Raw genomic sequence first — 12,553 nt, forward strand, 5'->3', positions numbered from 1 at the left:
GGGGAGGAACAAAAGTGTGAAATAGTAAAGGGTGAGTAAATGGGGGTAGAGGGGGGAGGAGCAACAGTGTGAAATGGTAAGGGGTTACTATGTTGGGAGGAGGAGCAAAAGTGTGAAATAGTAAGGGGTGAGTACATGGGGGTAGAGGGGAGGAGCACCTGTGTGAAATGGTAAGGGGTGACTATGTGAGGGGTGTAGAAGGGAGGAGCAACACTGTGAAATGTTAAGGGGTGACCATGTAGGAGGGAGGAGCAACAGTGTGAACTGGTAAGGGGTGACTATGTGAGAAGGTGGATTATAAATCTGCAGTGATTGGCCTGATCTGCTCTGCATCTCGGTACAAATCAACCAATCCAGTGTAAGATGATGATTCGTTGAATCTTGCGCTGCTGAGCCTCGCAGGTAAGGAACAATATTGTGATATATGAGACTCGTCCGTCCGTCCCGCTAAGAATAGAAAGACAATAAAGTGTAAAATGCAGAGGAAGGTGGAAGATTCTCCTGAGGACCGGCCGCTCCATTCCGTAGCGTAATTGCCATCTCTGAAATAATAAATAATATTCTTCTTTGTTTCCAGCCTGGAAAAGGTCAGCTAATCGCCGCTCACCAACCATTCAGAAAAACGCAAACAAATTAGAAAATCCCAGGAGGAGCAGAAAATGGCGACCTCGGGGCGAAATGCCAAAACTAAACGCCGCACAGAGCAAAAAATAGATTCCTACACTTTGCCCGAGGCGTATTCACAATTATATGCAGCATATTGGCTGCTGAGCAGGACAGCGAGAGAGCTCTGCTGAGAATCTCGCCGTATAATCCTCTAATAATACCGCCAGATAAGAGGGGGGGGGGGGGGGGGACATACAGACCTCTGTGCGACTATACAGGTCCACTTCCTTCTATGACAGGGGTGTCAAACTCAAATACAAAGTGGGCCGAAATTGAGCTCTGAGACTAAGTTGGCCATACACCATGCAATTAAAAGATTCAATGTTTCACTAATTCGATAATTACGATCGATTGTCACAAAAAATGGAGAGCTTTCCTTTGTTTTCGATCGAGAAATCTGATTGGATTTCCCTTTTTTTTTTTTTTTTTTAGGTTTGTGGAGATTGGACAGGTTGGAAATTTCAGACCAACTTTATCAAAAATTGTATGGTGTGTGATGGATTGTCAGTTACTTGATGTACAGTTCCAATCATTTTTTTTTCTGAGCTTTCAATTATTTTATGCATGATTGGGGACAAATTGAACATAGGTGTGTGGTACATTGGTGAGATCAGTCAGTTAGAAAAATTGATTGCTATTCTTCAATTGAACTGATAGTTAAAAAATGGTATGGTGTGTGGCCACCTTAAGTCGTGGGCCAACCTCAATGTCTACTGGCCGCCTCTCTCCCTTATAAAGTTCCCTGGTGTCTAGTGCCCTCCTCCCTCCCCTATACAGTTCCCTGGTGTCTAGTGGTCCTCCCTCCCCAATACAGTTCCCCGGTGTCTAGTATCCCCTCCCTCCTCTATACAGTTCCCTGGTTCCTAGTGGTACCCTCCCTCCTCTATACAGTTCCCTGGTGTCTAGTGGCCCCCCTCCTTCCCATATACTGTTCCCTAGTTGCTAGTGCTTTCCTCGATGATCTAGGGCTTACCCTCCAATATAGCTTCCCTGACATACCGTATATGTTCTATGACCATACCGTAAATTGGTCCATTCTCTACTGAGAACTGATACTGGTCCATTTCCCACTGTGACCTGAGAATGGCCCTCTTCCCACTATGACCTCGACTGAGATCGACCTATTGTCTAATGGGACTTGATCCTGGTCCTCTTCCCACTGTGACCTTGACTGGGACCGGCCCATTGACTAATGTGACCTGATACTGGTGCTCTTCCTACTATGACCTCACCTGAGACTGGCCCATTTCCCACGGAGACCTAATACTGGTCTACTTCTCTCTACCACCTTGCCTTAGACCGGCCCATTCCCCGTTTTGACCTGATACTGGTCCACTTCCCTATATGTCCTTGCCGGAGTCCAGCCCATTCCCTACTGTGACCTGATACTGGTCTGCTTCCCACTGTGACCTTGCCTGCTACTGTCCCATTTCCCACTCTGAGCTGACATGATACAGGGATAGAGGGAATTGTGGTACAGTAAAGAGACAGAGAGGATTGGGGAAAAGTAGAGGAACAAAAGTGAAAGGGCAGAGCAGATTGGGGTACAGTAGAGTAATAGAGCAGATTGGGGTACAGTAGAGTAATATAGCAGATTGGGGTACAGTAGAGTAACAGAGCAGATTGGGGTACAGTAGAGTAACAAAGCAGATTGGGGTACAGTAGAGTAACAGAGCAGATAGGGGTACAGTAGAGTAACAGAGCAGATTGGGGTACAGTAGAGTAACAAAGCAGATTGGGGTACAGTAGAGTAACAAAGCAGATTGGGGTACAGTAGAGTAACAGAGCAGATAGGGGTAGACAAGACAAGACAAGACAACTAACATTTATATCGCGCTTTTCTCCTTTTGGACTCAAAGCGCCAGAGCTGCAGCCACTAGGACGCGCTCTATAGGCAGTAGCAGTGTTAGGGAAACTTGCCTAAGGTCTCCTACTGAATAGGTGCTGGCTTACTGAACAGGCAGAGCCGAGATTTGAACCCAGGTCTCCTGTGTCAGAGGCAGAGCCCTTAACCATTGGCATCCAGCCACAGAAGTGCAGTAGAATAACAGAGGGGTTGGGGTAAAGTAGAGGGACAGAAGGGATTGAGGTAAAGTAGGGGGACAGAGGGGATTGGGGTACAGTAGTGATTGGGGTACAGTAGAGGGACAGAAGTGATTGGGGTAGAGGGACAAAAAGGGATTGGGTACAATAGAGTAACAGAAGGGATTGGGGTGAAGTAGAGGGACAGAGGGAATTGGGGTACAGTAGAGGGGCAGAGAAAACGGATGGGAAGGGGTACAGTAGAGAGAGAGGTATAGATTAGGCTGGTATAGGTAGAGTAGAGGGAGAGGTATAGATTAGGCTGGTATAGGCAGAGTAGAAGGAGAGGTATAGATTAGGCTGGTATAGGTAGAGTAGAAGGAGAGGTATAGATTAGGCTGGTATAGGTAGAGTAGAGGGAGAGGTATAGATTAGGCTGGCATAGGTAGAGTTATAGATTAGGCTGGTATAGGCAGAGTAGAGGGAGAGGTATAGATTAGGCCGGTATAGGCAGAGTAGAGGGAGAGGTATAGATTAGGCTGGTATAGGTAGAGTTATAGATTAGGCTGGTATAGGCAGAGTAGAGGGAGAGGTATAGATTAGGCCGGTATAGGCAGAGTAGAGGGACAGGTATAGATTAGGCTGGTATAGGCAGAGTAGAGGGAGAGGTATAGATTAGGCCGGTATAGGCAGAGTAGAGGGACAGGTATAGATTAGGCTGGTATAGGCAGAGTAGATGGAGAGGTATAGATTAGACTGGTATAGGCAGAGAAGAGGGAGAGGTGTAGATTAGGCTGGTATAGGTAGAGTAGAGGGAGAGGTATAGATTAGGCTGGTATAGGTAGAGTAGAGGGAGAGGTATATATTAGGCTGGTATAGGCAGAGAAGAGGGAGAGGTGTAGATTAGGCTGGTATAGGCAGAGTAGATGGAGAGGTATAGATTAGGCTGGTATAGGTAGAGTAGAGGGAGAGGTATATATTAGGCTGGTATAGGTAGAGTAGAGGGAGAGGTATATATTAGGCTGGTATAGGCAGAGTAGAGGGAGAGGTATAGATTAGGCTGGTATAGGCAGAGTAGAGGGAGAGGTATAGATTAGGCTGGTATAGGCAGAGTAGAGGGAGAGGTATAGATTAGGCTGGTATAGGCAGAGTAGAGGGAGAGGTATAGATTAGGCTGGTATAGGCAGAGTAGAGGGACAGGTATAGATTAGGCTGGTATAGGCAGAGTAGATGGAGAGGTATAGATTACACTGGTATAGGCAGAGAAGAGGGAGAGGTGTAGATTAGGCTGGTATAGGTAGAGTAGAGGGAGAGGTATAGATTAGGCTGGTATAGGCAGAGTAGAGGGAGAGGTATAGATTAGGCTGGTATAGGCAGAGTAGAGGGAGAGGTATAGATTAGGCTGGTATAGGTAGAGTAGAGGGAGAGGTATAGATTAGGCCAGTATAGGCACAGTAGAGGGAGAGGTATAGATTAGGGTGGTTTGGGCAGATTAGAGGGAGAGGATTAGGCTGGTATAGGTAGAGTAGAGGGAGAGGTATATATTAGGCTGGTATAGGTAGAGTAGAGGGAGAGGTATATATTAGGCTGGTATAGGCAGAGAAAAGGGAGAGGTGTAGATTAGGCTGGTATAGGCAGAGTAGATGGAGAGGTATAGATTAGGCTGGTATAGGTAGAGTAGAGGGAGAGGTATATATTAGGCTGGTATAGGTAGAGTAGAGGGAGAGGTATATATTAGGCTGGTATAGGCAGAGAAGAGGGAGAGGTGTAGATTAGGCTGGTATAGGTAGAGTAGAGGGAGAGGTATAGATTAGGCTGGTATAGGCAGAGTAGAGGGAGAGGTATAGATTAGGCTGGTATAGGCAGAGTAGAGGGAGAGGTAGATTAGGCTGGTATAGGCAGAATAGAGGGAGAGGTATAGATTAGACTGGTATAGGTAGAGAAGAGGGAGAGGTGTAGATTAGGCTGGTATAGGTAGAGTAGAGGTAGAGGTATAGATTAGGCCGGTATAGGTAGAGTAGAGGGAGAGGATTAGGCTGGTATAGGTGGAGTAGAGGGAGAGGTATAGATTAGGCTGGTATAGGTAGAGTAGAGGGAGAGGTATAGATTAGGCCGGTATAGGTAGAGTAGAGGGAGAGGATTAGGCTGGTATAGGTGGAGTAGAGGGAGAGGTATAGATTAGGCTGGTATAGGCAGAGTAGAGGGAGAGGTATAGATTAGGCTGGTATAGGCAGAGTAGAGGGAGAGGTAGATTAGGCTGGTATAGGCAGAATAGAGGGAGAGGTATAGATTAGACTGGTATAGGTAGAGAAGAGGGAGAGGTGTAGATTAGGCTGGTATAGGTAGAGTAGAGGTAGAGGTATAGATTAGGCCGGTATAGGTAGAGTAGAGGGAGAGGATTAGGCTGGTATAGGTGGAGTAGAGGGAGAGGTATAGATTAGGCTGGTATAGGTAGAGTAGAGGGAGAGGTATAGATTAGGCCGGTATAGGTAGAGGTAGAGGTATAGATTAGGCCGGTATAGGTAAATGGAGAGACGGATCTGGGTTATACAGTGACTGAGAGGCATCTGCCGGCAGAATGAATGCTGTGAATTGATGTCTTAGCACTCAGGCTCGGCTGACAGACCGCCATGTGCAGGAATTTATCATACAGTAAACAGCAGAAAATCTCATCGTAAAGCGTGAACTTGCACAAATTTCCCTTTTAATGAATTTACCTCTCTCGTATTAATCAGTGACGTGTAATCGTGCAATCTCTGCTACCTCCGTGACAGCCGTGACCCCCAAACCTGCTCCCTTTATTAATCCCAGACATTAATTAAATCTCCTCTAATTGCACATGAATGTGGTGACATGCGTGTCATTTACTGGTGACAATACCGGCGTGAAATCGATGTCTATGCCGCCAGCGGAGAGGAAATCGCGGATAATGAGAGCTGGTGACGGCCTCGCCGACCTCGCGGCTTCCAATTCAGAGGAACATCGTTCCGGCGTCCTGAAACCTGCCCAGGAACGTCCTGATTATGAGTCAGAACGAGAGCGATACTTGAAGAGAGACTCCGCATGTAGCGGCCAGAGATGCTGGAAGCCATGCCTGTCCTTCAGAAGAAGTTCTGCTCACCAGCCTGGGAAGCCACAGCACAGACCTTACTGGGAACATGCCAAGACTCTCTCTTAGTACAGAGCTGCAAGGAAGGGTGACCAAACGCCCTAAAAAAAGGAAAAAACACACAGAGACAATGGGAGCCCAAATGGTGCTGTATGTCACAAGAAGAGTGATGGAAAACAGAAAGGATTAGAGCACTCACAATGGAAGGTTGCACAAGGGGCGACCAACCGCTGAAAGCTGGTGGAGATCTGTAGACCCGACTCCACTCGGGCGTCCGGCTGGAGCTGGATGTGGTCTCAGTCTCGGGGAAAACAACAAAGGTCCTATCGATGGCAAAGGCACTAGGTACCAACGTACAGCCCTCCCAAAGGAGGGTGTAAAGCACAAAGGGGGTAAGAGGATTCCAGAAGTAGATAAAACTTCTTGTAATTGATGTTTTTAGACAGTTTATTTGGCCTGAGAAAGTGGCAGAAGACCCACAAAACACGTTGCCTGTGCTTAATAAAATTTACATGTCAGTTCAGGTATCCTTTAAGGTGTTCATACACTGCTTTTTTATGAATAAGATAGGTGCTCAATGCATTATTCTGGCTCTGTACAAATTAACAAGCTGACACATAATATTGCCCCTGTTTAACTCTCTAGTAAGGCCACATCTGGAATATGGAATTCAGTTCTGGGCACCACATTACAAAAAAGATATTGCAGTTTTAGAGCAGGTGCAGAGACGAGCTACAAAATTGATACGTGGGATGGAAGGTCTCACTTACCAAGAGAGGTTAGGTAAACTGGGTTTATTTAGTCTAGAGAAAAGACGCCTTAGAGGGGATCTAATTAACATGTATAAATACATCAGAGGGCAATATAATAGCTTGGCAGATGAGCTTTTTGTCCCTAGGCCTTCTCAAAGGACTAGAGGACATGATCTGCGCATGGAGGAAAAACGTTTTAGCCATTTATTTAGGAAAGGGTTCTTTACAGTTAGAGTGATTAAGATGTGGAATGCATTGCCACAGGAAGACGTTATGGCAAACTCTATACCTGCATTTAAAGGGGGCTTAGATGCTTTCCTTGCGTTGAAAGACATCCATGGCTACAATTACTAGGTTATGCCTAATGATGTTGATCCAGGGATTTTATCTGATTGCCATCTGGAGTCGGGAAGGAATTTTTCCCTTTAGGGGCTAATTGGACCATGCCTTGTAAGGGTTTTTTCGCCTTCCTCTGGATCAACAGGGATATGTGAGGGAGCAGGCTGGTGTTGTACTTTATACTGGTTGAACTCGATGGACGTATGTCTTTTTTCAACCAAAATAACTATGTAACTATGTAACATCATTGCATTCCAGCGGTTCTGGAGGTGTGTTTAGCTTCTAAGGGTAACAATGGTTAATTTGCATATATTCAGCAGTGGTGCACTGGGAGACATCTCGAGCTCACGCCAACCTGAATTATTGCAAATTCTTTCTGTTTTAAGAAAGCACACTTTTGTTTTTCAATTCAATAAAAACATTGAAACTGATAAAAATATTTTAAAAAGAACTACAGTTCAGCATAACATAATATTAAGTATCTTAAAGGGAACCTAAAGTGAAAGGGACATGGAGGCTGCTACATATTTATTTCCTTTTAAACAATGCAAGTTTCCCGGCAGTCCTGTTGATTCTTTGCTATAGCCCCCAAACAAGCATGCAGATCAGGTGCTCTGACTAAAGTGTGACTGGATTAGCTGAATGCTTGTTTCTGGCGTGATTCAGACACTACTACAGCCAAATAGACCAGCAGGGCTGCCAGGCAACTGGTATTGTTAAAAAGGAAATAAATATGGCAGCCTCCGTATATCTCTCACCTCAGGTTCCTTCTTACTGCATACTGACTATACAGTTATCCTACCTGCCTTTAAGCAAAAAAATAATGTCATCCGTGTAAAAATCCTAATCTCCCTCACACATACAGGTCTTACCAAAGACTGTTCATTCTGCATAATATTCACGTCAATCTATGGGCAGCACACTGCTTTTTTTAAACTGCAGGGCTGTTTCTCTTTGAATCTTGCTCAGAGAATCTCTTTGAAGCCCTTATCTTCTGCCTTCAGAGATAAGAGAACAACCTCACCAGCCTGGAGAGGTCAGTGACTGAGAAGGCTGCAGGAGAAAACGAAAGTAAAACAGCTAAAGGGGCCCATACACCTAACGATTTTCCCGCCGATATACAGCTGTTTTGATCACAGTGATCGAAACGACTGTTAAATCGCCGCGCACACCGCTGACAGAACGATCGATTTTCATCCGAAATTGATCGTTTCCGTCGATTCCCGTCGATCCATCCGTGCGGAAGATTTTTCTCGGTCGCCGGCGGGTCGGGAGTGCGTCGTTAGCGGCGTTCGAATGCCCGACGACCAACGCAATACAGCGGTAATACATTACCTGCTCCAGCCGGCGCGAGTCCCCTGGTCTTCTTCTCCGCTTCAGGCTCCAGACCGTTTCTTCTCCGCTTCGGGCTCCACAGCTACACAGAACTTCCTGTCCCGGCAGGAAGTTTAAACAGTAGAGCGCCCTCTACTGTTTAAACATCCCCTGGACAGGAAGTTCAGTAGCCGGAGCGGAGAAGACAGCGGGAACTCGTGCCGGCCGGAACAGGTAATGCAGCGGCAGCACCACCACAGATTGTGAATGTGATCGGTTTCAGGCTGAAATCGATTCACAATCTGTTTGCAGTAAAGGTGGCCATACGATCCTTCTCTGATCAGACTCGATCAGAAAGGAATCTATCTGCTGGTCGAATCTGATGGCAAATCGACCAGTGTATGGCCACCTTAACCCTTTCATCCAATTTTCACAACAAACAAAAGGCTGTTCAGAGAACTAGCTGTAATGTTACCACTGTGAAAACCGAGGTCTTCTCATGTGATTTTTCTATTTCTCAGTTGGACACTGATCGAATATAGCCTCTCTTTTCTCATCTGACCACAGCAAGAGCACAATCAATAGCCGCCTAGCTAGGTACTGCATCAAGAGTTACAGAGTAGGGATGATCAATGGGATGCAAATATTTCCAATTTTATGCACATTTATGTACATTTTTATGCAAGTATATGCAGCTTGACAATGGACCCATCAAGCCCCATCCCAGGTTTAAACTGATTGGTCCATTTTCAAACTGCACATATTTGCATAAAAATGTACATACATTTGCATAAACTTGGATATAGTTGCATTTCATTGATCATCCCTAGCGCAGGAGGTATTGGTGGCAGCATAATGACTGAAATTAAAGATGACTTCTTCTGAACTCTGATCAAAGCTACTGTTGATCCACCACAAATCTAACAATGTATGGTGAGCATTAGGGGAGGTGCCTCACCATAAGAGCTTGTTCTAGCCGAATTTAAGGTGCCGCCCCCCCTCCTCCAGAGCTATGAAGGGGAGCCAATGCCTTGTATACAAACTAGACGGTTCTCGGCCCAGACGGAAGCTGGGAGCCAAGCAGGAAGTGATGCTCTCTGGCGATCACTTCCTGTGGCCGAAAATCGAATTGTGCGAAAGTGTATTGCAAAAATAAGTTTCCGTGTATGCGCCCCGCAACGCAAACGCCATCAAATAAAAAAAATGCTGGAGAGCCATAGACTTAAATGACTTCTGGTTTGCCCCACGTCGCCAAGCATGTTGCCCAGCAACGTGCTGTTGCTTTTGCAGTGAATTGGGTGGAGTGCATCGCACAGTGCGAGATACCAAAAGCCCCATAGACTTTCACTGGTGTAGCATTGGCCTTCAGCAAAATAGGCCAACGAAACGCGGCAGTGTGAAAAGGGCCTGGGTTAAAGATCCATTGAGTGAGTATAGGTGACGTTTCGTGGAGCGGGTGGTGCACATTTAATTCAAGGCTGAATGACAGAAGTGCTGCATCAGAAAGATTGACAAAGCACACATTATAGTATGAGAGGGCCCCTAGAGCCAGAGGGCCCTTAGAGCAAACCTTTCAAAAAGTAAAGTTACCTCTCTAAAGTAAAGTTATTTAGTGGATGAAGGAAGATGGCAGAATAAACAGATCTCCATCACTCCATCATGGGTGGCGAGACGCTTCAATAATGAGCAGAGAAGGAATATCACCATCCAGAATAACAACATACAATGTGATGTTCCTAATAGTCATCACAAAATTAAATTAACATCAGATTTACTGAAGGCTCTCCTGGGTTGGTCAAACCTTAAAGAACATCAGTCAAACCTTGGGGAGCATCAGTCAACCTTAGAGAACATCGATCAAACCTTGGGGAACATCGACCAAACCTTGAGGAACAATGGCCAAACCTTGTGGAACATTATTCAAATCTTAGGAACATCAGTCAAACCTTGGGGAACATCAGTCAAACCTCGGAGAGCATTGGCCAAACCTCGGCCAAACCTTAGGAACATCAAACAAACCTTGGGAAACATCAGTCAAACCTTGGGGAGCGTCGAACAAACCTTAGGAACAACAGGCAAACCTTGGGGAACATCAGTCAAACCTTGGGGAGCGTCGAACAAACCTTAGGAACAACAGGCAAACCTTGGGGAACATCAGTCAAACCTTGGAGAGCATTGGCCAAACCTCGGCCAAACCTTAGGAACATCAAACAAACCTTGGGGAACATCAGTCAAACCTTGGGGAGCGTCGAACAAACCTTAGGAACATCAGACAAACCTTGGGGAACATCAGTCAAACCTTGGGGAGCGTCGAACAAACCTTAGGAACAACAGGCAAACCTTGGGGAGCGTCGAACAAACCTTAGGAACATCAGACAAACCTTGGGGAACATCAGTCAAACCTTGGGGAGCGTCGAACAAACCTTAGGAACATCAGACAAACCTTGGGGAACATCAGTCAAACCTTGGGGAGCATCGAACAAACCTTAGGAACAACAGGCAAACCTTGGAGAGTATCGGTCAAAACTTAGGAACATCACACAAACCTTGGAGAGCATCAGTCAAACCTAGGGGAACATCGGTAAAGCCTTGAAGAACATTGGATATCCTGCAGACTTGGCTTAGAGATGTAAGCAATTGTTCTGAGTGTGCAAGTAAGGGCTGCCTAGTAGCCAAACACATCATAAATCCAGACCAGGCCAGGATCACTAAAGATCTCCAATGACTTCTAGCCCAGGAGAACCTTAGTAAAGGCCCAATGTCTTTTGGTTAAAGAGCACAGAAAGTTGACATACCGTCACTCGAAATGGCGTGGTGGTGCTCGGCTCCATAGTGGGGCTCTTCTCCGTCGTACTCCCGGGCATGCTGCGCCTTCTTCCCGACCTCTCAGACGGCGACTCTGCACGAGACAGAAGAACATAAGATAATCAGGTAATAAAGCAAAGAAACGACAATGAATCAGAATAATAAGGCGCGTGTATAGCAACCGTAGTGACTGCGTCATTCTCACTCTGGTCTGAGCTGAAAATGAATTTCAGTGACTTGAGATGTGAACCCAGCGTAAAGCTTGTTATTCCGAGAGACGAAACAAGCGTTCATTATGCGCCGTGTACTCACCATCAACACCAGCACAACCATCCCCAAAATCCAGGAATACCAGCAGGGCCAGAATTCTGGAAAGGCCTCAGAGGCCCAAGCCTGAGCACGTATTTCGGTGTAAATTACCAGTTTATTTACCACTACATCAGTTTAAATTACCAGTATTTTACTATGCACTGCCTGGAACTTATCCTAACCTCGAGGCTGGTTTCACACTGTGGGGGCCCAAAAACAGACATTTCGGGAATTACCGCATTAGTACATGGCAATCTCCGTCTGGCAGCCGGCCAAGCAGGAAGTGACGCTCACTTCCTGGGGCTGAAGCGATCACGTGCATGGAAGCGTATTGCTAAAGATACGTAAAGCTTGCGGCTGGTTTTCACACACAGGCGTTGCCATAGACTTACAGGACTTCCGGTCCCCCGCATGTTGCTGCAGAACCGCGTGGTAACATAGATCTGTCCTTGCGTCGGGATGCAACATAAATGTTGCTTCCGTTTTATCGTGCCACATCGGTATGAATGGCCCCATACAATTTCATTGGCGTGCGGTGGCGTAAAAATACCGCACCGCCCAGTGTGAAAGGGCCCTGACCCTTCAGTTTAAGTTCCTAACTCTTGTTCGCCCCATCTAATGCCTAACCCTAACTTTCCTGCAGCTGCCCCCCCCACCTGATGGCTAACCTTAACCTTAACACACACACACACACACACACACACAGTACACACACTGTACACACACACACAGGCAGACACACTGTACACACACACACACACTGTACACACACACACACACACACACACACACACACACACACACACACACACACTGTACACACACACACACACACACACTCTGCACAGTAACACACACACACACATACACACACACACACACACTGTACACACACACACACACACACACACACACACACAGCCTAAAGAGGAACTGTAATGTAAATAACATAATGAATAAAATGGCTTATTGTTTACAATATACAGTACATTTAGAGATTATTTTGTCAGTGTTTGCCTATTGTAAAACCATTGTGATCTCTACGGAGTGTTCTGCCAGGTGATCTGTATGGAATGTTTGTTACTTTCATTATTATTATTATTATTATTATTTATTGTATTTATAAAGCGCCAACATATTACGCAGCGCTGCACAATACAGTAGATAAATGGGTTAACATACAGGTAGAACATACGGAAACTCACAACAAAACAAGATCATGCAAATGATTTGATAA

General features: G+C 45.8%; 1 protein-coding gene across 10 annotated transcripts in view; it reads right to left on the reverse strand.

Annotated features, from left to right (window-relative positions):
* Nucleotides 1-12,553, reverse strand: part of DAB2IP (DAB2 interacting protein) — a 974,997-nt gene that overhangs the window by 494,649 nt on the left and 467,795 nt on the right. For 9 of the 10 annotated variants that reach the window (XM_068249028.1, XM_068249025.1, XM_068249024.1 and 6 more), the window contains one exon: nt 10,998-11,101. The exons of the other annotated variant lie outside the window; for it this stretch is intronic. In XM_068249028.1, coding sequence (XP_068105129.1) covers nt 10,998-11,066 — 69 coding nt within the window. In that variant the 5' untranslated portion in view covers nt 11,067-11,101. The remainder of the gene's footprint in view (nt 1-10,997; nt 11,102-12,553) is intronic. 10 annotated transcript variants of the gene reach the window in all.

The sequence above is a fragment of the Hyperolius riggenbachi genome, chromosome 8 (genome assembly GCF_040937935.1).
Source record: "Hyperolius riggenbachi isolate aHypRig1 chromosome 8, aHypRig1.pri, whole genome shotgun sequence".
Taxonomy (NCBI): Eukaryota; Metazoa; Chordata; class Amphibia; order Anura; family Hyperoliidae; genus Hyperolius; species Hyperolius riggenbachi.